The 25,623-nt window shown below is 44.9% G+C and overlaps 1 protein-coding gene across 2 annotated transcripts in view; it reads right to left on the bottom strand.

The window, feature by feature from the left end:
- The window catches only part of LOC105926542 (cat eye syndrome critical region protein 2), a 43,171-nt gene extending 18,837 nt beyond the window's left edge, over positions 1-24,334 (bottom strand). For both annotated transcript variants that reach the window (XM_021316650.2, XM_012862920.3), the window contains exons 1-2: positions 24,049-24,334; positions 1,870-1,964 (exon numbers count right to left, since the gene is read on the bottom strand). In XM_021316650.2, coding sequence (XP_021172325.2) covers positions 1,870-1,964; positions 24,049-24,168 — 215 coding nt within the window. In that variant the 5' untranslated portion in view covers positions 24,169-24,334. The remainder of the gene's footprint in view (positions 1-1,869; positions 1,965-24,048) is intronic.
- Positions 24,335-25,623: the final 1,289 nt, after the last annotated feature.

Below are 25,623 nucleotides of genomic sequence, written 5' to 3'. Positions count from 1 at the left end.
CTGCTCAGCCTTGCTCATTTGGTTTTTAATCACTAGTCAAAGTCAGCCGCCTTCCGGTGAAGCTGCAGCCGTCCTGTAGAACCGGTTCAGTCTGATTAGAAGTCCTGTTGTTCAGGTTGGGGCTCACTATAACTCTTAATGTGTTTACGCGGCTGCAGCCTCTCCTGGCAGCTGGATCTGTGTGGCAGCTCTCCGCTGGTGGAGCAGATTAGCCCTAAACTTTAGGACTGGCTTTATCTGAGCATCTATGCAGCAGACAGGAGAAGCAGCTTATCATGGAGGAGCAGCGGGAACTTTTCCCACCGCCGCTCCTGTCCGCCTCCTCCATCCCTCCCTGCAGCTCCGGCTCAGCTTAGTGAAAGGCCAGCGCTGCCCCCCCCCCCCCCCCCCAGGACGCCGCCGCCTGTCCGGTTCAATAAAGCGAGCTGTCTTCCTGTTACCCGCTGCCTGGGTGGAACAGCTGGATGAGCGCTCGTCGCCTCGCGGCTCCATCTTCCTCCTTTCTGGTGACGGAGGTGAGTGGGACGCTCACAGAAAGGGAATCCCCCTGAAGAACTAAAAATATCTGTGGATTTGAATACCAGCCTCTGCTTCAGAGTCACTTTCTCCCATCATGAGAACGCAGCAGAGCAGCGGTTTCAGTGGCTGCGCCGCCATCGTGACTCCCACCCGCTCCAGTTGCGGCGCTGCTGACTCAGACTTCCTGTGAGGCTCCTGGTCCAACGGCTGCCGTTCATGTTTGATCAGATGCCGCTCGACGCTCACTGGCTGCTCTCTGCACTTCCTGGGATGTTTACTGAGTGCCGACCCGGTTCTGTGAGGCCGTTTACTCACACAGCCCTTCTGTTTTTGCTCAGCTTATAAGGTTTCAGATCAAACTAACTTTACTATCAGCCAAAAGGGAAGATAAAAAACTGTTTTCCAGTGATGAGGAGAAAATCGTATCCAAACTAACCTAAATGAATGCGAGTCTGACCCGTCACTGAGGAGGAAGGCCGTCCCACTCTGATTAATTATTTTATTCAGCCTCACTGGAGCCTTTGAGCATCTTAGTCAGACGTAAGCCCAGACTTTGACTAGGCCACTGTGGTGGACTTCCTGAGTCTAGGTCTCAAACTGATGAGCAGGCGTTCTCCTGAGCGACTCCCCGCCATGTTTATGTCAGACGGGCCTTTTTTCTGCTTCTGGGCCAGCAGTGGTTCTGGCCTTGGACTTCTAGCCTCTCTTTCTTATTGTCGAATCATGAAGTCTGACCTGAGATGCTATTCTGATCTAATAAGACACTAAATGACAAAAACCTTTTTTTTTTTTTTTTATAAATATTACCAAGAAAACTGCTAACATTGACATAATAATTGTAATTTTAATAAAGTCACGCTAGGGCTGGATGATAATTCAATAACATTATATATCGATGATAGAAAAAAGGATCAATAAAAAGTTAAATAGAATAACTGTTTTCCTTCCTTTTGCATTCTAGACTATCATGTAGGTTAATATTACATCATTACATCCTCCCAACCAATCACAATGCAGACCCAGGAACCAAGCTCCGCCCCCTTTAGAGTTCAGAGAGCACATGTTTTTTTTTCCTTTTTTAAAAACTTACAGTTTTGGTAAAAAGTTGGTTGAATAAAGGGTTGAGTTTGAATTCAGTGTTTGTGTCTTTATCTAAAAATAACATCAACAGTATAAAATTATCAGGGCTGCACTTGAATTTGTTGATAATTGTTGATATCAATCAGTATTATTTCTATTTCATGGATATTTTTGTTCCTCTGTCGTCTGGCCCTACGTCGCATTGACAGCCGTCTACGTCAGCCTGCCTTCCTGTGTTACTCAGACCGGCAGCGTAGCGTCTCCACTCACGTGATGTCGGTGCGCTGGTAGCATCCCTGCAGCAAACAGGCCAGCAGGTCCCCCAGGAAGTCCAGGTCCTGCTCTGACAGCGCTTTCTCCAGCTCCTACAGAGAAAAAGGCCAAATTCACTCAGCGTCTGATTCCCACTGTTCAGGTAGATCAGGTGTCCAACATGTGGCCCGCGGGCCGTTTACAGCCCCCGCACTGATTTTGTGCGGCCCTGAACTGCATTTGAAGAAACATTTGGCTGACCAGCCCTGGTGGCTCATGCAGATGGAAACTTTTTATTTTTAATTAGGGCAACATTATTGCAGACAACTTCAAATCTTACAATTAAATGTTAGGTACAACACAAACATTTGTTTTTTAATAACCACCATTTTACATTCTCCTTAATTTCCTAGTAAACAGGACCACAGCTATCTAAAGGCTTTTGCTAAAATGCAGACTTTGGCGCATTAGAATTCATTTATTAAAATTAGATAAATACAAATGGTTTAAAACTATCAGATTTTGCACAACAGCTTAAAAAACGTTTTTTTTTGTTTGTTATTATTTTGGCTATTTTGATTTGATGATTTCAGCCCACATGCCAGAAAGTTTGGACAGCCCTGGAGTACTTTACTATCAGCCAAAAGTGAAGATAAAAAACAGTTTTCCAGTGATGAGGAGAAAATCAAACACAGCAGAGCTACAATCATGTAAAAGTAGACAGTAAATGAGCGGACCACTGAGTTTCTGGCTCAGAGCCTTGATGTCAACTTTTACAGGATTAGTATACACTGCAAAAAGGGAACTAAAAATAAGTACAATTTTCTAAAAATATGTATATATTTTCTTGATTTGAGCAGCTAAATAAGACTATTTGCCAATGGAATGAGAATTTCTACCCCTAAAATAAGACAATTAGACATCCTGCACTTCAAATAAGATGATGGAGATGAATTGTTCTTATTTTAAGTGCAGAACTCTTATTCCATTGGCAAACAGTCTGATTTATCAGCTCAAATCAATGAAAAATACACACATTTCAAGAGGATTTTACCTACTTTTAGTTCCCAATTTTGCAGTGTAACTCGTTTAAAGGCTTGAACTTGACTCTGCATTCATCGATGCTGCTGATGCTCCAGCAATCATGACGCTGTCAGGCTTTGGCCCCTTTGGGTCGACCTTATTCTGGCTTTTTTGCTGCTGGCTGCGGTTCTGGTTACTTCCTGGTGGTGAACGCACCGAAGCAGGTTGAGGAGACAGTAACGCGTTTAACTGAGAGGAGGCTGGTGCTGAGGGGGAGAAGACTCAGAAAATAAGATGGATCTACATCTGAGCCGAGCTAAGCCGACTGCGGCTCGTCACGGCTTTAGTAGAGAAAACAGGTCACAGCATGAAGCCTTGAAAGGATATTTTAAAGCAGTTATTTAACTTTTTTATTCTACAGCTGGAATCAGCAGGTCAAAGCTTTACAAACATAGGAAGACCATAAATCTACCACTAAAGTCAGGTGAGAGCGTCTCTAACGGGGTTTGGTTTGACACTGAAACCTGTGAACCCAGTAAGGGGGGGTGTGGACTTTAAATTTTATCACAATAGATTGTGGTAATGTTGCGATAAAAGTGATGATAAAGGACTATTTAAATTTTCTTCCAGTCTTTTTTTAGGTATCTATTATTGCCAAATAAGCACAAATACTGTCCTTAAAAAACATTCAAAAAAAGGCCTCTGGTTACATAAAGATGATTTTTATAACTAAAAAGTAACTGCGTTTAATTACATTTTTGAATTTGTTAATATTTATTGATGCTCTGAATAAAAAAAGTAACAATCCTGTCAACACGGACAGTTTGGGGGGTTTTCAGACAACACTGGTTGGAATTTATCGTGAAGATGAATCCAAATCCTCATCATAAGACGATAAAACGATAAAGACCACAGAGCTCAGGTGCCTCCACTGATCCCCCCCCCCCTAGCTCAGGTGAGACTGCATGCGTCCAGTCGGTGCAGCGGCCCACAGGTCAGACTGCGCTCTGCAACATGCAAACAGGAACAGGATATATTTGATATGGAAATGTGACAAACAGCGTGACAGAAAGGCTCTTCTTTTCCTGAGGCGGACGCTCCTGCAGGAGGGATAACTGGGATTAGTCCGCCGGTCGTTTCAGGCTTCCTGGGCGTCGGGGCGACTGCAGCCTCTCGCTCGGCTTTGTGTTTCAGCCATTCAGGCTTTATGAAGCGGCAGTAACGGCCGACATCATGATAAAGGAGCCCAGAGCGGAGGAAAGACGGCAGGCAGGCCCCCTCCTCTGTCCCGCTGACCAACCCAGGCGCAGCGCCCCACATGGCCTCCCACAATGCACTGCTCTCTCCAATGATACCCAAAGGCTCTGGAGTCACACAGGACAAAGGGAGGCTGGGTGCCTGCAAATGCAAATGCAGCTTTCCTCGGCCAGGAGTCCAGTTGAGTTTCTCTTCAGGCTGAAGTACGAGCAGCTTTGGCGCTGTGAAAAGTATTTGTAGTCTTTACCTTTTTTTTGGATCAAACAAAATTATCAAAACAAATGTTGATGTTTAATGACCAGAGTAAGTACTATATAGGCCGGGTTTAAATGATGGTTTCATTTAAAGATGAATCCAAAGCCAATACCTGGTGGTTTGAGCCACAGTGACGTTAAACGCCGTGGAGGAGCTTTGCACAATTAGATTAACCGTCAATTTAAAGTCATGCAACAGCATAGAAACACCTTTATTGTCCTTTATTGCGTGACAAAAACACAGACAGGATAGACCAGAGCTACACGAGATTAGGGAATTGAATAAAACGCTAAATTAAAGGGAAACTCGCCTCCAAATCAACTTTTTCTGCCAATAAGCTGCTAACAGGGTTGTCTTATAGTACTTTCTACCCATCCTGGTCATTATTTGGACAAATTAGTGCATGTTTGATAAAATCCTGCTTCTGTGTCTAAACTCATCAGTGGAGCCTTCCTGGGTTTAAACCGTCTTGCGTTGATTTTTGTATCCGTATTCCTATTGGCTCAGACGCTTTTATGACATAAACAGAAACTGATGTCAGTAGCTCTGCTGCTGTCGGGTATAAAAGTTGTTGTGCAGTTACTCTCCTAAGGCAGCAGCGAGTCCTGCCGTGAGCCTCTTCCTTTTCCCTGAGCGCTGTCTCACAGGCAGACAGCTGCTGCCTCGTCCTGAAACCCGCCTGCAGTCAGAGCAGAGAGAGCAGAGAGGAGACCAACCATGCTCCGTTTACACACTGCAAATGAATCATGAGGAGCAAAGCTGCCGGTGATCCTGCCTGGATTACAAAGTAGGAAATAAGATAATATATAATTAGACCGATCCTTCCTCCACTGCAACCCGCTGGGCTCCACAAAGCCTCCATCAACCTCTGAACCGCAGCTACAGCGTCACTCTGCTCACTCTCTATGGTTCATTAAGGCTAATCAAGCTAGCTGCTGCTCCCCTCATCCTGTACACAGCTCCTGCTGGAAGTTTTAAAGTCTGCCAGCATGTGGAGAACAGCCAGGAGAAAACATGCAGCGCTCTTTAAAGACCAGATAGAACCTAAAGCGTTGTTCACAGGAACTTTCCCAGGCAGACAGACAAGAAACACAAAACGCTGAGCAGCGCTACGCTAACGGTACGACGCGGATGTTTAGGAGCAAAACAAAACGGTCAGTGAAGCTGTTATTAGCTGTTAGCTTAGCATGTAGAGCCTGATCTGATCTTCTGTGTTGTGACTCCAGCCTAATTCACGGTTCTGGTGGACGCCCAGGTAGCTACAGGGTCAGTGAGTTCTGGACCTCCAGACATCCACCAGATCCTTTGTTTCCCTGCATTTAACCTGCAATGGTTCTGCCAGCAACATCTCAGCTGGATTTAACAGCAGACTTTGACTAGGCCACTCTAAAGCCATTCATTTGCTGTTAGCTTTAAACCAGATGTGACTGCAGGCAGACCTTTAAAAAAAACGCCTCGTTTTATCCCCCCAGGATACTGAAGCAGAAAGGTTCTCCGCTGTTCCAGATGTTCTCCATGTGAAGATAATGGTTCTCACTGTGGTTCTCTGCAGTCCCAAAGCTTCAGAAATAGCTCTGTAGCCTTTCCTAAACTAACAGATGTAAATTACTTTGTTTCCATCGTTTCCTGAATTTCTTTATATCGGGTCACAACGTTCTGCTTTTTGAGATATTTCTGCCGACTTCGTGTTGTCAGGCAGGTTCTAAGGGTCCATCAGCAATTGGACCTCAGTGTGGCCAATGAAATTAAAGACAGCAATTATGGTTAATTACAGTTAATTCATAATTTGAGTTACATATCTGTCAGATAATGCGTTTAAAGAGTAAACGATGGAAAACAAACAACAGAAGAAGTCTGTATGGGTCAAACTGTTCTTCTCTGTTCTGTGTTCTCTAGGAAATAACCTGACCCTGTTCCTTCTGGAGATCCTGCTCCCACAAACATCTAGCGCTGCAACAGGATCATTTGATCATCGTTTGATTTCCTAACATCAGCCCTGAGACAACCGCTCTCTGCTCCAGGAAACATAAAATGTGTCTAAATCAGGGTTCCTCTGCGACGTGGAGGCCCATTTAATTAAGACGCCGCCATGTGTGTCTTTGTCTGCCTCGCCGAGCGGCGCTCAGAGGTCAGCTCCTGGCCCCGGAGGCCGGCAGAGGCAGGGAGGCAACACGTCGGCACGATGAAGAGCCCAGGAGGAGGAGGAGGAGGAGGAGGAGGAGGAGTTGAAGAACAGGGTAAATATTTCTGCTTGAAGTCAGAACAGAAAACAACAAACTGCTGCTCCTGTGAAAACTAGCAGCAGGAGATTTGAACACGAAGACAACAGACAGATCCAGATTTTTATACACTGAAGGTTTACCAACCACTTCCCTCTCCAGTGTGATAAATTTATATATATTTATATTTACATGTTTCAAAGACAATTAAACTCAAAACCTGCAGCAATTACAGAAAATAAAGGACTTGTTTCTGAGCCAAACTCACTGAACACATCGTTTAAAAAGTAACCATGAATTAGATCTGTTACAGACGAGTTATGTCCTAAACGCGTCGCCCGATTTCTGGACCGGTCCAACAAAGCGTTGGCAGCTGAGGGGAAGCAGGTCGACAGATAAAATGGCAGCTTGTTTAGATGTTTAATATAGAACATTATTAAATTCACCAGTCCGTTTGTTGCCGGCTCTAAAGTTTATGACCCGGGCTGAAGCTCTGAGGCTGGTCAGGTTTAGAGCACCGTCAGCTTTCTCTTTCTCAACAAGGCGACACGTCTAATATTCATCTGATGTAGGTGAGAACTCGGCTATGAAAGAGTTTTTAAATAAAAACCACGTCAGTAACGCAACCAAGAAACAACACGAGGAAATCAGCTGCTGCCCGACTGCTAAGCTGCAAAAAGGAAACTAAAAGTAAGAAAAACTTTCTTCAAATGGGTGTATTTGTCCGTGATTTGAGCAGCACCTTTAAATGATCTCTCAGTGAAATAAGACTTTTGCACTTAAAATGGGAACAGCTCATCTCCATCATCTCATTTTAAGTGATGTATGTCTAATTATCTTATTTACCGGCTCAAATTAAGGACTAATGCACTAATTATAAGAAAATTTGGCTTACTTTTAGTTCTCTTTTTGCAGTGTAGTAAACTGAAAAACCCTACAGTTTAGAAGTCAGTGAAGGCAGCACTGATGCATCGGTGAGGCGTTTAAGGTCCAGCAGAGGGAAGCAGAAAAGCTGGAGGAAGTATTCTAAAGCCACTTTAATCATCTTTAATCTTCACTTTATTAGAGTAATAATAGAAATAAAGGAGCAGAAACTTTCACACAGCCAGAGATAAATCTGCTTTAAACATCCTCCAGATGATTTCCAGCTAAGATATAAAAACCAGAAGCAGACAAAACGCTGCAGCAGCTGCTTAAACTGAGCTGCTGATAAATAAAATCTGCTGTTCATATCGGCATCAACAGGCGCGTGGCAAAGGATGCACAGAGATCCTGTGTCACGCTCCTCTCTTCCTCAGGGATGAGGAGCTCATCCATCAGAGGCCGCTGCACTTTGATGAAGCCATGGGGGGGGGGGTCTGCACGAGACGTTCTGCTTTTTAACCCTACAAACTGAAAGGTGTAACGAGATAAGAGCTGGATAAGTGATAAACTATAGATTATGGATCTTCACAGAGGATGGAGGCAGAGTTCAGACGCAGTCCTCCAGACCCCTGCTGCTCCTCTTCACCTCCTTATTCGCCTCCTTCTCCTCCCCCGGTCCTGCCGCCCCACATCTCCTTATCTCCTCTCTCTCTGCATTGTTCCCGTCAGACAGTTTGTAGCTGAGCTTTATCTGATCCCCGTCAGACAACTTTTCCTCCTTTCACTTCATGATCCCCTCAGTAATCCCTGAATCAGGAGCACAAATAGTCCAAATGTGGAACATCTCCGCAGAGCCTCAGCCACCGTCTCCTTTGTGCCCGGCGAGGAGAAACGGCGCCGGCTCCAGAACCCGTTTCTTCCTAACGGGCCCGCTGCAGCATGACCAGAACGAGGAGCTAAAGGTCTGAAGACCTGGATCTGCTTCACAGACGTACAGCTAGAGGAAACGAGCCACGCTGGCTTTAAACTTCTGGCTTTAAACTTCAGGCTTTAAACTTCAGGCTTTAAACTTCAGGCTTTAAACTTCAGGCTTTAAACTTCAGGCCAACGCTGCAGTTTGTTGGCGTCCGTAGAAACAAACGTAAAGAAATTCTGACCTGAACGCAACTAAACAAAAAGAATGAATGAAAATCCTTCAAATGGAGAAAACTGTCAGTTCAGCTGTTAAAGTTTGGATTCTCCTCTGGATCAGAGCTTCTGTGCCTTTTTCTGTCTCTGCTCTGTCTGGGAAAGTTGGAATCAAACCAACAACCTTCCAGCTGCCACAGAAGCCTCTGATTAGGAAACATGAAACTAAACTCCTCACAGTTCACTTCACCATCAAGGCTGAAAAGTGTTCACCCCCCCGTTACTCCACGTTATATTTTACTGGGATTTTACGATCAACACAAAGATGACGAGTTTTACATATTAGAATCTGAAAAGTGCGGCGTGCACATTAAAGCCGGTAAGTTCCAGTCCTGCTTTTAGAAGAATTAGGGAAGACTCCATCTGTAGTGGTTCTGGTTCTGGCCTCAGAGAGAACATCCAGCATCATGGAGACCAGGGAACCCAGCAGACGGGTCAGGGAGGAAGTTCTGGTCCAGTTTACAGCAGGTCAGGTTCTACAGAACCTCCCAGAGTTCTGATCATCATGTGGACCTGGAGAGAGGATGGAGCACCTGCAGACCTACCAGGACATGGACGTCCACCTGGACTGACAGGCTGGACCAGGAGAGCATTGATCAGAGAAGCAGGAGGACCATGGTGGCTCTGGAGGAGCTGCAGAGACCCACAGCTCAGGTGGGAGGTAACTTAGCGTGTGAGGAATGGGAAAATAGTTCACATCTACTCGAGCGGACCTGCAGCAGAACCTGGTTAGTTCTAGTCACATTAACCACAGAAAGAACTGCTGCTGATCTGTAGAAGACAAGGGGAGCTGGAATCAAACCCACAACCTTTCCTGCTGAGTGACTGTCGCCATGAAACCGAGAGCTGAACACTAATGTTGTTAAAGTCTGAATATTGTTTTATTGAAACGGGAAACAGAACGATCCACAGGGGCGAGATTCGAGACATTTCTGTTGATCCGACTCCTTTCTGAGTGACTGTGTTCATATTAGCACTGAACTATCGGGTCAGAGCTAAAGCTGGAAGGTGAGTGGGGACGACGACTACTAGTCGGTACCAGAACCGGACCGGCCTGCATCACAGCACAGAACAAACTCAGTTTCCTCCTCATTTAATTTGTCTAGGAACCAGTCTGAGCTCCACGCCTCTGGAACAGAACCAGAACATAAGGATCTAAAGGGGTTCTGCCTGTGTGCAGAATAACTGAGGAACCCACTGACACAGAACCAGGGAATAAAGTTTGACTCATTTGGAACAATGGAGGCTCAGCAGAACCGCGGCATTGACGATAAATCAGCTTTTGGCAGCAGATTCTTTATTTCTCACTATGGACTCAGACTTATGTAGAAAATCAGATGTTTTTATCTATTTTGAATAAAACTGAGGAAAGATCTGTGATTGATGTTAGACGTCAGCCTCATTCATGAGAAACTGGAGGAGTTCCAGGTCTACGCGCGATCCTGGCTGATCCCGGCGCAGCCACAGAGCTAACAGAGCTAACAAAGGTGGCGGCTCTATGACAGATTGACTGTATGTGGATTTTAAGTGGCTGCAGTCACTTAAGGGTGTCGGGTCAGAACACTGTAGGGATGTTCAGGTGCTCACAGGAATAAGAGGCAGAGTCCTTTAATGCAGTTCAATTAGTTTATCTGCATTTAAGTATCTGAAGATACAAGATGTTTCTGAAATACAAACATACATAGTGCAGATTCAGAACATGAAACAAACAAACTCAAGCTTAAACATGCTAATTAGCTGCTAACAAACATAGAGCTCCAAGCCTATTGCTAATTAGCTTCTAACATAAAGTTGCTCCTCAGTAGGAAAACCAGTCGCCACGCTACAACAACAGTGAAACTACTACTGAGGCTAACAGGACCCCAAACAGGATATAACACAAACATGATAACTCACGGTTCTATGAACGCACCCACCACAGATCACAGAGACATGTCCGCTCCGTATTGAATGCTGCGCATTCAAGAACCTGAGAACCATCATTACTGATCTGATGTGTAACTTAAAATCTATGTTCTTTGTTTTTTATTACTTAATCTCAGGCGTCCTTGCTGCTCTAATGTGTTTTTTCTGTTGTTTTAATTTAATTAAAGCTGGCTGCGGTCATTAAAGGCTAAATATCAGCATGAATTCTGAGTTGTTTTATTAGGCTGTTAACGGTGTTTGTTTCCTGGGAAATAAACACCGTTAATAAAACCTTATTTGGATTAATTAAGAGTTTTATCTCAAAGCTGTTTGGTGCAAACTAATCCTACACAGTCCAGGTTCCTCCTGCAACATTCCTGATTTAGCCTGAGCTCATTAGCAGCTCACTGAAAATATCTGCTGAGATAGATAGATAGATAGATAGATAGATAGATAGATAGATAGATAGATAGATAGATAGATAGATAACAGCTCCTCTGGAGGGGGGGGGGGGCTGTTTGTTGTCTCCACCTCCTCCTCAGTCTCCCTTTATATCTACTTCAACCCCCCCCCCCCCCCCCCCCCCGCTCCCACACGGGTCCTCCAGGAGCCGTGGTGTGACTACGCCCTCCCACCCCCACACGCAGCCACATGACGAGCCGTGAAGCCACAGGAGAACGCCCTCACATCCTCAGGATGTGCAGATCGTCTGCTCACATCAACGTGTTCACGTCTCTGAGTTCTCACCCCCCCCCCCCCCCCCCCCCCCAACAAAACAAGAAGCGTCTGCACGCCGACAGGCGACTCGGTTCCATGAAACATCTGATGGATCCGTACATCAGCCGCTCAGAGATCATTTATCAGGGAAAATCAGGAAGTGAAATCAGAAATGGGACGCTCCCCGCTGTGGGCCGTTTCAGCTTCCAGATGTGTCATTATCCCGTCGATGTGGTCCAGGTGGGCTGAGGAGGAGAACCACGGAGGTCCATCCTTTCTGGACCGAGCTGTCTTCAGAGCCACCATGGCTGCTCGCTAAGAGCCGCTCACACTTCCACTCTGAGCAAACCTCAGCGTCCACTTCCTCAAACCTCACGGAGCTTCCTGCTTCAGCTCACTTCCCCCTGGAGCTACAGGAAAACACGCCACAGGAGGAAGTTGTAGGCCAGGATCTCCCTTCAAAATAAAAGCCCGGTGGGAACCGGCTGCAGACTTTGGGGTTCAAACGCTGCATTTCAGAGGAGGTGACAAAGCACCACGTCCCTTTGAAGTCAGGCTGCTGTGACGAGGTCCTGACATTCCCAAACACCCCCCCCCCCCCCCCCCCCCCACGCCCGGGTCGTCTGAATGGGGCCACACTGGTGAGCGTAATTTTATTCTGCTCCCGGTGGTTTTATCAGACTCTCCTGGCCAAATAAACACTTCTGGCTTTCTGCTGGTTCTGATTTCTTATTTAAGGACTAAAACAATTAAAGGAGGAAAAAAAGGTCCTGCTGGGTTTTTGGTGGTAGAAGTTTTAGATTCAAGACACATTAAAGGAATTCATCAAAATATGTTCCTAACCTTTAACAGATTAAATGTAAACGGGCCACCGGGCCCAGTATTCACGCTAGACTGAATACAGCCGGCGTAAACGAGCAAGGCAGCAAACGGAAAGCTGCAAGAAGCCCAAAGACGATCGCTGTTTCACTTCTCAGCTCCTGCCACAGATACACAGATGCTTTATTAAAATGTCAAACACTTTCTGGATGAACCTGGATGAAAATGCATCCCTTGCTGCTCAGAGCTTTCATTCCTACCCCCCCCCCCCCCGCTTTGGATGCGTTTTACTTTGCCAGCACTACCTGCCTCCTCTTTCTTGGTCAGAACTAAATCACTTCAAGCTACGACTTCATAAAATCCATCCTTCCTTCAGATCCGACACCCATTGGGTTCCTGTATGTCTGGAGCTTTAAGCTCGAGGAGAACGATGGAGTTATTGCTGTGATGGGAAAGGAAAGCGTGGATTCATCACCGCTGACACCGTTATCTCAATGTTCAACAGTAAAACTGTTACTCCATGTTTTCCTAACCCTTAAACGGGCTTTGCTGGGTTACATTTTCAAACCCAAATAAGAAATAAACACAAAAAGTAAGGCTTCATGAAGCCTTGCTTTTTACCAGAAGTGAACAGAGCAGTGAAGCAGCAGCCTGTTCTTTACTCTTCACCTGGGCGGTTGCACCTGAATCCCGGCCCCGCCCCGGTTTCCCTCGGCTCCCCTGCGTGGGTGGAGGATTTCATCACCGCGGGTCTGGGCTTCACATCCAGCTGCAAAGGGACCCCCCCCCCCAGACTGGAGACAGAGAGTGGGAACCATGGGGAGTCGCAACAATGGGCCGGGCTGAGAGAGAACGGCCTGCGCCCCCCCCCCGCCTCCCCCCTCTGCACACACTCCCTATGAGAAAGCATCTGATGCTGGTACTGCTGCTCTCTGCTGTCAGTCAGATGGGGGGGGGGGGGGGGGGGGGGGGGGGGGGGGGGGGGGGGGGGGGGGGGGGCATCTTCCATGGGCCCTAACTTAGCATACAAGTGACAACGTCTGACAATAGGCCTGTTAGAGCCGTTTGATCTTCAGGGGTAATAACACCCCCATGTCTCCATTTCACCGCTTCCTGCTACCATCTAATGCCCTAAACCAACCAAAGAAACCGGTTCTGATCAATTATGAAGTTTTACTGTAAAATAAAAATGCTCAGATCTCTTAAATAATTTAATGTAACAGTATTATTATTATTATTATTATATCATATTTAACTTGACTGGTTCTAATTCTCCTTTGGGTTATACGAGATAATTTGAGAATAATATCTAGTGGAATAACAAAACCATGTCGCCTTACAATAATCTAGAAGTAGCCTATAGAAAATGACTATTTGCTGTTAAAGTGCATAGAAAACGTCTCTGAGGCAGTTATGAACGGACCTAAGGTAAATTTAATGGATCTAAAGAGGTCTGCTATGAAACACCTGTACTCTATAGTAAAGGTTAAAAATTACATAAAGCTTTGAAATAATTAGAGAAAACAATGCTACGGTGACTACTGTGTAGCGATTAATCCAGCACATAAACGAGTTTTCAGCGTTCTGTCATAGAAAACAAAATAAATAAATCCCAACCTGAGTTTATCACATGTGGAACGATACTGTTATGACAGGTTAAAAAAATGCTGTTTCTGTGCGAGAAGAGGTCAAAATATGTATTTTGCATATTAGCGTAACATTAGTTGTGTGTTTAAGCTGAAATCAGACTGTTATGCTCATATAACGGCACGACGCAGATGTTTGAAAGCAACAGAGAAAGTTGAGTAAAGCTTTTGAACGTGCATCGGTGAAGTTTTAAAACTCCTGGACAACATAATGCTAACAATGCTGTTGTTAGCATTAGCTTATCTGCGCTATAACAGCAGCGAAACACCAGCTGAGCTCCTCAGGAAGAATCAACAGAGCCAAAACAAACTTTTCTCTGTTTGGCCGACCCGACAACAGGAACATATTTCTCGGTGCTTGTGGAGTATTTAGCAAGCTTAAATCAGCGCTGTGAAACGTTTTAGCCACTAGGGGCGCTAGACTCTGTAGCGTCCAGGTCTAGCGCCCCTGAAGGCCGCTGGCAGCACTGCGGCGCCACACATGTAGACTGAGAAGTCATGGAGTTACTTTACCACCAAGGCCACGTTCACCCCTCTGGATTAAATCGTACATCAGAAAACCAAAAACATGTTTTCAGGTCATGTGACCTAGCAACACATCCAACCCTCTAAAGTTACATGGAGTCTTTGGGAAGGGCAGCTGAGGGTTGCATATTGACCTGAAAAATCATTTAATATCTGAAATGAAGCTGATTCTTGGGTCAGAACTTACACGGCGCCGCTTTAAGTCGTCACAGTAAAGCCGTGGCCTGCGGGCCACACATCAGCGCTACACGGAGACGCTAGCGGCAGCGTGCGTTAATCCAGAGCCATCAATAGGGGGAAGCAGGAGACGGCGCATCTGTCTGCAGGGAGCGGCGCTGAAGGCTTGATCCCATTCTCTGCTAATCCACTTGCTGTTTAGACAACAGAAACAAGGACATGCTAACGAGCAATCTGTTCTTGCTTTTCTGCTACATCTAATAGCACCAAAGCTTCTTTCACAAACACCCTGGTTAAAATGCACCCACACACACCAGGAGCCCCCCCCCCCCCATCCCCAGCTTTACCCTGTGAGAGTGGAGAGCCTCCACCCTCCTGGGGAAAAGAAAGAACCACCATCTGGGGTTTAGTCATGGAGATGCCAGGGACGGGGCTCAGCGAGGGGAGCGGTGGGCAGACTTAGCTACCAGGAGACAAAGTAAACAGACCCCTTTATAATTCATCTCCACATTGGTTACTGGGACACGGTAAAGTCTGAAGGTGGAGCACCCCAGAACCCGGGCCTTTGGATCTAAAATATCCGTTTATTGTTCTGACTGCCATCTCAGAGGAAGAGGTCGTTATATTTCCTCGGCTGTTGGGCCTGTTGTGGTTCTGCTGCTGATAACCTGGACGGCGCTTTAAGAGAAGATGTTTTACCGCCACTGGTGGACGGAATAATAATCAACTAAAAATAAGACCCAGATTAAACAATAAAACACAATTAAGGCAGTTTAAGTCTGGATCTATGTGGTGCTGTAGAGAAACAGAGACAAATGATGGTAAAAACAGGTAACTGTGCCTGAATAAATCACATAATTGTGGCAGAGACGTCAGCATTAAGATTAGGTTAGGTAAGGTTATGGTGACACCCAGAAACTCAAAGCTGGCGACACTCTCCATTGCTTCTTCCCTGATGGTTGATCTTGTGGACCAGTCTGTGGTCATCCAGCTGCTCCTTTGCCAGCGTGGATGGGCACCATGGATGTGGACTCAGAGCTTCTATCTGCGTGTAAATCATGCAAATCTAGCCTTCGTGTTGATTCCTTTAAAAACACGTTTACAACCGTCTGGTTAAAGACTTTTCTTCATGACCCACCTCAAAATATCCTCAGCACAACGTTCTTGATTGATGTGAACATCTTTAAAGGAGATGAAGAATAGATTAAAAATGAATTTATTTATAGACGTGAAGATCTATGGATCGGAATCAGATAAAAACAAAGAGGAAACGAATATCAACTAAAGGAGTGCTCTATATGGGGCTTGGGCTGCTGATAAGATATGAAATGCCTGAATATTGAGGAAAATTTGTCATCAACTATTAGCGCTAAAAGGGCAAACTGATTGCATAAACAGAAAAAGTGTTAACAGAAGCCCATTTCCTTCCTGCAGATAGGGAAAGGTTATGATGAGCACAGCGGCTTCTCAGAGCTGTTGACTCAAAATGTCAAATATGTTACACATCTGTCACCATCAGCCAAACAAACCAAGGACGTATAAAAAGAAAACTGATTAAACAAGACAAGTATTAGAGATAAATGATGTACAAATGTGGAAACTGTGGCCAAAGTTCAGATCACAACTTCTGTTCATCCGGTTTCTTTAGTTTATTACGTTTCTGTAAAAACAAAAAGGCTCAAATGGTGAAAAACGGTCATTTTAATTAACATTAAGAACTTAATAAAAATTAGTAACATCTTTAAAGGAGCAACAAGCTAAATTTTATTATTCTAGATAGTTTTGTGAAGAACTAAAGGCGTTTTTTTAGATGGATTATGGTACGAGGTTGGATTCAATTTTCAAGAATCGATTCAATTCTGATTCTCAAGATTTAGAATTGATTCTTTACGATTCGATACGATCTGATCTCAGATTGAATTGTTGGTAATAAATTGTTTAACTGTGACCTGAATTTCATGACTGTGTATTTATATTTGCAACATATTGATACTGGTATTATGAATAAAGTAATGGTAGCTAATGGCTTCTCCATGAATGCTGAGACATTCAGGGGCAGAAAACCCAAACAGACACCAGAGATTTCTGCTATTTCTATTCAGCTCAATTCAAAAACACTTTATTAAACCAAAAATGGAAATAAATTTGGACACTAACCTGGTGCATTATTAAAAATATAAAAGAGCCCTGGATTAAAGGTGTGACTACGGCAGACCTGCTCTACTTTACAGGAAAATGCTGATAAAGGTAGAGCTGGACGATGTAGGAAAATAAGCATATCGATAAAATAGAAATCAGACCAATTGATATTGATAATTATCAACAAATTAACAACATATATTTGCAGCCCTGGCCATTTTATGCTATTGCTTAGCAACCTGTTTTTAGATACAGACACAAACACTGGATTCAAACTGAAAGATTTAAAAAAAGAAAAAAGAACACGTGCTCTCTGAACTGTTTGAAGGGGGCGGAGCTTGGTTCCTGGGCCTGCGCTGTGATTGGCTGGGAGGATGTAATGATGTAATATTAACCTACATGACAGGCTAGAATGTAAAAGGAAGGAAGAAGTTTTATTTATTGACGTTTTTATTTCTATCATTGATATACGTCGATAGATTGATATTTATCGTAACTGAATTATCGTCCAGCCCTAATTGAAGGTGTTTCATATCAAGCCGACTGTGACGGAGAGAACTGCTGACTACCGTATTCCTAATTAGTGATTTCTCACCAGCTGATTCATTCCAATGCAGAATAACAAAAATACCCCCCCCCCCCCAACCTTTGGTTGATTCTCCTCAACAAAATCATTGCAACAAACCAAAAAGCAATTTGTTCCCAATAATCAACAATACGATCAAAATGATCACGTGATCCAGACCCGCTGTGTCAGCGGTTCTGTTCAGGACGCGTCTGCAGACTGATGGCGGAGGGAAGATGGCCGCCAACTAATTAAGATGCGTAGTAAACAGACGAGCGTTGCCAAACAAGCTGTCAGCGGAGCGCGTAGCGACAAGTCCAGGACAAAGGGCCCTGGCACCGTGTCTGCCAATGAGAGGGGCCCCTGAGGGCCCCGCCTGCTGGCAGCGGGACCCAGGCATCGTTTCACTGATGCAAAGCCAACAACAACAAAACATGCGCCAGAGACACCTGAAGCAAGGCGAGGCAGGGAGAGCGTGGGTCCTTACTGCCCATCGCTCCCTCAGACTTCCTCACGCCGTCTCCAGGACACGTCTCTCCTCTTCCTCGGCCGCCAAGGGGGGGGGGGGGGGGGGGGGGGGAGGGGGGAACCAGCGACAGTGAAGTGTGTCGGGGGGGGCCTGGCAGAGACCATTATCACCGAACCGCCACAGAACCGGCTGTGCAGCGCTGCTGGAGCGCATCGCCGGTCCACTGAAAGGCCGACGAAGCAGTGAATCAGGAAAGAAACATGCCGGAGAGGAGAAGAACATCAACGGGGTTTAGTTTAGTTTAGGGATTCTGTCCAAACTGTCCCCACATCGGATTCACTTCCAGCCACGTTTGGACAGTGAAGCGTTGAATCATTTAAACCGGTGAGGCTTTAGGTGCCATTCCTCCTCCGTTTTTAACGAGTTCAGATTAAACAGAGAAGCTCATGTCTGATATTTACCATGTTTTAGTGACCCAGCTCTGCAGAGTTAAAATAATAAAATAAACTCCTCGTTTAATCAATGCATCAAAAGGTAGAAGTGGGACAAGATCTCAAGAGCGTGACAAAATGTAAAAATGCTGCAGAAGTCTGACTCCAGTGTGTTTCTATCATCTAAGCGTGGCTAGTTTATGGCAACAGCCTGACAGACAACATAAAAACTATTTAATAAACTATACAGGTTTAGTTAGCGTGTAATACTTAGAAAACTGCATTAAACCCCTGAGAAAAATGAGAAGTTTCTTCAAAGAGTTGTCGTAGATGGAGTCTGAGAGCAGGAAGGATCTGATCCGTGTTTCAGTTTCATGAAGACGACGCTCAGCAGCGACTTATTTCCAGTTAAAAACCCAAAACAACCCCACATGTCCAACCTGGATTATTCTAGATAGAAAACTGTTTTCTATATCAACCAATTTACATTTTGAAAATAAATAAAGAGCTAAAACCAGAGTAATTGAGAAAAGCAACAAAAACAGATGTATCCAACCCAAACCTAATTACTCGTCCCTGATTCCAGAACCATTAAATAACCATTTATAAAACATTTACACACCCCTTTGGGACTGGGTTTCATCCTATCAGGAGAAAGTGTAATTACAATAGTATTACTGGATATTCCAACAGAGATATGATTTAAGATCAACCCACGTTTCCGTCCTCAGCTCCCAGAAACCAGCATCAGGGACGGCAGGAGTCCATCGACACAATTCATCATCTGCATGCAGAATTTGCATTAAAGGCGTCTGAAACATGATGCATCCATGCAGTAATTTATTATTGTCATTGTCAACACAGATGTTGCGACGCTGAAACTATTTGATGCGTCTCTGATTTGTAAAAACAAACCGTGGGTAAGATCACTTTATGAAGTCAAACCCAGGCTGGATTATTCTACGACGGTTACCGGTTCTTTAAACACAGTTTGTGATTTATGAATAATTTCCCTCTGGTCTCATGAGCTGAACTGATGAATCTGGCAAATGGATCTAGACCGCAGACGGCCACCAGTACAAACCGCCCGGTAACCAGCGTCCTACTAAAAAATGTTCTCCTGGGTCAATGTGAGCTTCTGAGCTTTCTGTGTCTCTGCTCTGTCTTCTCTAACATAGAAAGTACTCCTGGGTCAATGTGAGCTTCTGAGCTTTCTGTGTCTCTGCTCTGTCTTCTCTAACATAGAAAGTACTCCTGGGTCAATGTGAGCTTCTGTGCTTTCTGTGTCTCTGCTCTGTCTTCTCTAAGCCCCAGTGGGTGGAGGCAGATGAGCGTTCACACTGAGCCTGGTTCTGGTTCTGCTGGAGGTTCTCCTCCCTGTTAAAGGGGAGTTTTCCTCTCCACTGTCGCTTCATGCATGAGGGATTGCTGCAAAGCCATCAACAATGCAGACGACTGTCCACTGTGGCTCTACGCTCTTTCAGGAGGAGTGAATACGCCTGTCACGATAACAAATTTTTCTGAATGATTAATTGTCTCAAAACTTATTGCGATAAACGGTAATATTGTTTGAAGACCTTTTTGCACTGATTTAATGGAAATTACTTAATAATGTTTGCGATTTCCTGCCAAAGATAAACACACTTTACACTGGAACTGGTTAACAAAATAAAACGAGAAATAAAAATCAAATGGACTCTTAGTCTCTGTTAACTAAAAATACACTTGAATAAAAACTAAACACAAGATAAAACCATGGTGGAAATAAAAACTACATTCAACCAAAAGAGTACAGATAATGAAGTCTGTATATCATTAGATTTTAAAAAAGATAGGCAAAACTGCCATTTTATAAAAAAAAAAATGCAACGTAACAAAAGCAGATTCTTAAATAAGACTAGATGCCTCAACAATCTTTAAGCAGATCTGTAACTACTTTAGTCAGACAGATTCCGAGCAAGAGTAGCAATGTGTCCAGCTGTACCAAACATTCTCTCTGAACTGGTGCTTGTTGCACAAATACACATGTATTTTTTTGGCCAAGTTTGCCATCAAATGATTCTTTGACTGACTACCTGATGCGATAGTCCACTCCTCCTCCCTCCTCATTTTTCCCTTCCTAAAAAAAATTAGGAAGGGGAGGGGTCAGTGGATAGCACCGGAGTTAAGCCTTTTCATCCAGCGTCATCAATAGAAACAGAAAAACACAGGCAGAGACGATATAGACGATAAATTAAAAGACGCAGATAGTTTTTATTTATCGTGCGATTAATTGATTTATTGATTATCGTGACAGGCCTAGGAGTGAATGCTGCTTGGAGAGACTTGATGCAACCTGCTGGGTTTCCTTAGAGAGGAAACTTTCTCACCAACCTGGAGGATCTGATGGAAGCTGACTTTGGAAAGAGCCTTTAGATGATGTGTTTCAAGAATTGGCGCTATATAAATAAAGTTGAATTGAATTATAACTTAACTGCATAGGGATAATACTAAAAGCCCAAAAATGATCTGCTTAACAAGCTTGTTAAGGTGATTAAAACAGGCAACCTGAGACGAGATGTTCCCGCTGATCCTGCATGAATCTCCACACCGGCGGGCAAACTCTGCTCAATGAGGCAATTTCCAGCAATTTCCATGAGACTCAGAAGTTTAGCAAAAGTCCCCACATGGAATAAAGTCGACTTTTTGTCTTCTAGGTGGTTTTTCCTTATCTTTTCTCCCTGGTTTGCTAATGAGGGACCGTGACATCAAACCGATTATGTCAGAGTTAAACAAACTGGCAGCAGAAGGAAGTCAAATGACTGAACGCTGCGCACTTTCACAACAAGACGACAGTCACTTCCTGTCTGGAGACCCGCCCTGTTTCTGGCTGCCTTTACCGACTTAATCCTTCTGAGAGAAAGCTAAACGCCTCCACAGCGGGACAGCAGAGGAGCATCAGCTGGAACCAAAGCTCATTCTGCCTAACAAACCTTCACTGGAACATCCCATCGTCCACAGCGGTCGCTGGGCGAGCCACGGCGAAAGCAGAAGTGAGCGACAGCGCGCCGCATTCCCAGGAGCCGCCCGGCCAGCTCGTCTGGTTGCTGCGATGCGGCGTCACAAACAACAAACATGTCCGCCTGCGGTTTCCTCTCCGTTCTGACAGCAAGCGGGCTGGATCCAGACGTCCAGACGGCAGAAACTGAATCTGAACCGGACCGAATAAACGGGACAGTTTTCAACTAAAGGCTCAGCACACGGCGCACAGGAGGAATCCGCAGAGACACTCAAACATTTTATCTGACTAAATGTCGGCTTCCAAGACCAAATGTCACTGTTTAACGGGAAAAAGCAGAACTTTAATGTTTATTTACAAAATGGAGGAAACCTGAGATATCGGCCTTTAACATCAGCCCAAATTGTGAGGAAGACCAGAAACTAGAGTTTTAACTGAGGTTGATCCTGATGCATATTTCTAAAAGACATTCCTGGTGCTGCACCAACGCTCACGCACACGTTTATCTCCAACGCTCTGGTCTGCCAGGATGTTACACGTGGAGCACGGATCAGAAGTGATAGAGTCCGTTTGAAGCTCCGCGGCTCGGCCAACAATCACTTTGCTGCTTTCTAGTCGCCTCAGCGGTCAGGATGAAATCAGAACCAAAGCTCCCAGAGAGATTCTCAGCAGAATGTCACTGTTAGCAATACAGAACGACCGTCTGAGTGTTAAAGCATCAAAATACAGAAAGCAGAAAAGCTTTCAGCAGGTGAATCAGACCAGATTTAAGAACCGCGGGTTCTAAGAGGACCTGCGGGATAAAGAATCTAATTCTGAATGGAAGTGCCTTCATTTCTTGGATATAGGAAAAGAAACAGAGGTTATCTCACTAAAAGGATTAAAGTCTGGAAAAATCTAGCGTTTTTCTCTAACTTCTCTTTTTCCATATTTATCCAGACCTGGAGAATTATAAAGTTTAATTCCAGCTTAGGTAACATGCAGCTTTATCGCTTTTAAAAAGCAAAGGGAGGTAAGCGAGGAGAATAAACTCTCATTTTGGATGTTTTCAGGGACAAATGATTGTCTTCCTGGATCTAAAGTAAAAGCTTCAGCTCATCGTTAGCGACGGACCGAGACGACTTTTTACGGCCAACGACAATTTCTGATTTTCTGTCGCGCGCTCAACTGTTTCCATTTTCCCAAAAAGAACTTTATGAAATAAAAACATGTGTGCAACAAGTTCTTTGACAGAAGTAAACGTTTATAACAAAACACAAAATTATTCCCATTTACTAATCATAGTATATGTCTATAAACTATATGTAGGTTTTAATTAAACTTATAAATGGGTGTAAAAATATGCACATTACGTGGTTTCTATGTCTATAGAAAGAAAACTGCTTTGAGTGTTACAGCATTTGTTTAATAGGCGCTATGTTCCTGGTCTCAGATTTACGCTACAGTTAGTGAAATAAAGCAGCCGATGGTGAATAAATGGAGTTATAACCTTGAACATCCTGCATCTAATTAAAATGTCAAAGTATGAGGACTTCTCCATCAATCTCCACGTGTCCTTGAGCTCCAGCTGAGGGCTGCGCTTTGTTCAGCGATGCGGTTTAACATGAACAGATTATTATTCCTGGATCTGCAGAGAATCGCTGGTAAAATGCATCAAATCATGATTAACCAAAGAAGCCATTAGGAAAGTTACACACTAAGACGCCTGGGTGAGCAAAACTGTGCAGGTGGACAATAATTCAATATATATCACGATATAACTATCTAATAAAGGTGGTATAACATTACCAATATTTCAACGTACATTATAATATATAATTACAGCATTTGTCACTGACTGACAGTCTGGGCGTTACGTGACTTTATGTGCCTTATTTTTTTTAAAGCACATATTACTAAAATGTTATATGTAATGGAGTTTTATAAACGTGGTAAAGTAATAGTCAGCAGTTTTTTTCAGGCATGCTTTCTTTGCTGTCTTCCTGAGGCTTTTATTTAGTTTATATCATATGGAAGTTCCTAAAAATAAGGAATATATGGTGATATAAGTAGTCCAGCCCTGTGTGCATCTACACGTGGTTACAGCAGCTTCACAACACGCGTGGGGGGGGGGGGGGGGGGGGCGATCCCCCATCTGGCTCACACTTGGTTTCACAACAAAGCCGCTGCCTACGTGTTCCCCGCTGGAGGGGGTGGGGGCGGCGGAGGCTTCCAGCGACCCGGGGTGGCAGGGGGGGGATAACTGGGGAAGTTTAACCGTGAGAGCCTGCGGTGATAAATTAACTTTTTTCCCGACAAAGAAGCGGGAGCACGTGCCGCGGTAACGACCCGCTCCGTCCGGTTAACGTCGCGTCGAAGCCGCCGCCGCTCCCGGTCGCCGCGGAGCAAACAATGCCCGAAAAACAGCATCTGCGTCCCCCAGATGGCCCGCAGGACAATAAACCCCCCCCAGCCCCGCACACCCAGGACTCCTCTCCGGCCCAGAACCGGACCCGAACCGCCCCCCTAACAGCTCAGCACGTCCACAGGAGCACTTCCCGCACACTTTGCGCTCCTCCGGGGAGTTTTCCCGACTTCTCCGCGGCAGATTCGGACCCAGCTCCCCCCCCCCCCCCCCCTCCGCTCAGGGTAAACCGGAGCCAACAAAACCCAACCGGTGGCCCTTTGAGCTGGAGTCACCCCGCATCCCCCGCCAGCGAACGTTACAACGGGCGTGTAAACGCCGCGTTATAACCCGAGACACTCCGCGGCTCCAGGGAAGCGGGAGCCGCCGCGGAAGCCGCCGCGGAAGCTAGCCGCTGCCCGGCTAGGGAAGTCGCTCGCCAGCTAACAGGATTGCCGTTAAGGTGCGAGAAGTTCGGCGAAGGCTCCATAAGCGGGTTAAGCGGGCGGCCGCTCGCTCCCTCCCCCCCGGGGGCCAAAGTGCTGACACAAACACGTCCTTATTTCCGTCTTCCAGGACGTCGGTGCGGCCGCGCGCCGCCGCCAACGGTCGCTTACCTCGATCTCGAAGTCCGGGAGCCGGAACGCCGTCCTGAAGAGCGAGCAGAAGTGAGCTATGGCGGGGACTTCCCACCAGGACTGGACCTCTTCCACGGACACGGCGCAGCCCCGGGACATCTTGGGACCGGTCACAGCGTCGGACGCTCCGTCCTCATGTAGGAAAAGTAGTTCGTCGAGTGACTCAGAGCGCCTCCGGAAACATTACACGCGAGGGGAAAGTTTTCGCTCCCTTCCCGTTGGAGCGGCGGTTGCCATTGCGACCAGCGGAGCGCGGCGGTCTGCTTCAATCAGTGTCTCCCCGGAGCCGAGCAGATGGGATGGGCGATACCAACGCGCCCCGAACCGGGGGGGTGATCGATGGGTCGGCCCACGTTAATGAACCACACCCAGACATACAATGTTAACACACTGTTGGTGATATGTGTGTATATAAGTAGTAGCTTATAAATAAAAAAATATTTGCTTTTAGATTCGCTTTTTAATTAAAAAATATAAATGCTGAAAAGTTGACCGGCCCCCGCCACTCAGATGATGCGCTCCCCGTTTAAAGGGAATGATAGTAAAACACAGAATGACGAAGAAACTGAAGAAAAAAAAGTTACGCAATGTGTGCTGCTGGTGACAAACCGTCGTGTTTCTTCCACATTTGATTGTGCAAGCTTTCATTAAACCGCTTAACTTAAAATTCCACACACATTAGTTCGCAAACTCGACTCTTTCGCTGTAAAATCGTGACTTTCTGTTAATTAATGATTGTTAGGTTTCGTGATAATTCGTTTTGTACCAGATAAGGTTCAGTAACTAAATACAGTGGCGGTGGTATTTAGTAAACAGCGCTGTACAGTCACCGTTCAGTTACACGGGGGCTCCCCCTGCTGTTGACATTAAGTATTGCACCAAGCGATGTTATTACCGATGTTCAACAGGTGCTTCGCAATAAGTTACAATATCCTCAAAAAGCCAACGTAGATCGGTAATTCAGTTCAAAAAGCGGGGAGATTCGGGTGTGACAGGTTACACACAATTAATAGCAATGGGAAGAGGAAAAAAAGAGAAGAATTAAAAAAAAAGAGCAAACCGGTCAAATCTAAAGTTAAAACATTAAGAGTGGAAGATAAGAGTAAATATCAGAGTAAATATTGAAAAAAGGAAAAAAGACTCCTGCCTATTTACATAACACCATAATACTAAACGCAATATTTACATAATGTGCAATGATATAATATGCATAATAGTGCAGGAGCATCCCTACCTAAGGTGTGTTCAAGTTACCTTAGCATCTGGGAACAGTGTAAACAATTAATTAATGAATTAATTATATATATATATATATATATATATATATATATATATATATATATATATATATATATAAAAGAGAGAGACTTTAAATTAAGATGCTGAATAAGCAGGTATTTTCTAAATCTAGTGCTTAAAACTTTGTTTTGCTTACAGTTATTATACTTGAGGTATTTTAACTTTTGATGCGTCAGGTACCTTTGAGGAGTTTATGGGTTCTGGTGTGGCACATTTTATTTTAGTATTATTTCCTTCTACGTGCACAAGTCCCAT

This window comes from Fundulus heteroclitus, chromosome 2, assembly GCF_011125445.2.
Source record: "Fundulus heteroclitus isolate FHET01 chromosome 2, MU-UCD_Fhet_4.1, whole genome shotgun sequence".
Taxonomy (NCBI): Eukaryota; Metazoa; Chordata; class Actinopteri; order Cyprinodontiformes; family Fundulidae; genus Fundulus; species Fundulus heteroclitus.
This window is presented reverse-complemented; position numbering and strand designations above follow the sequence as displayed.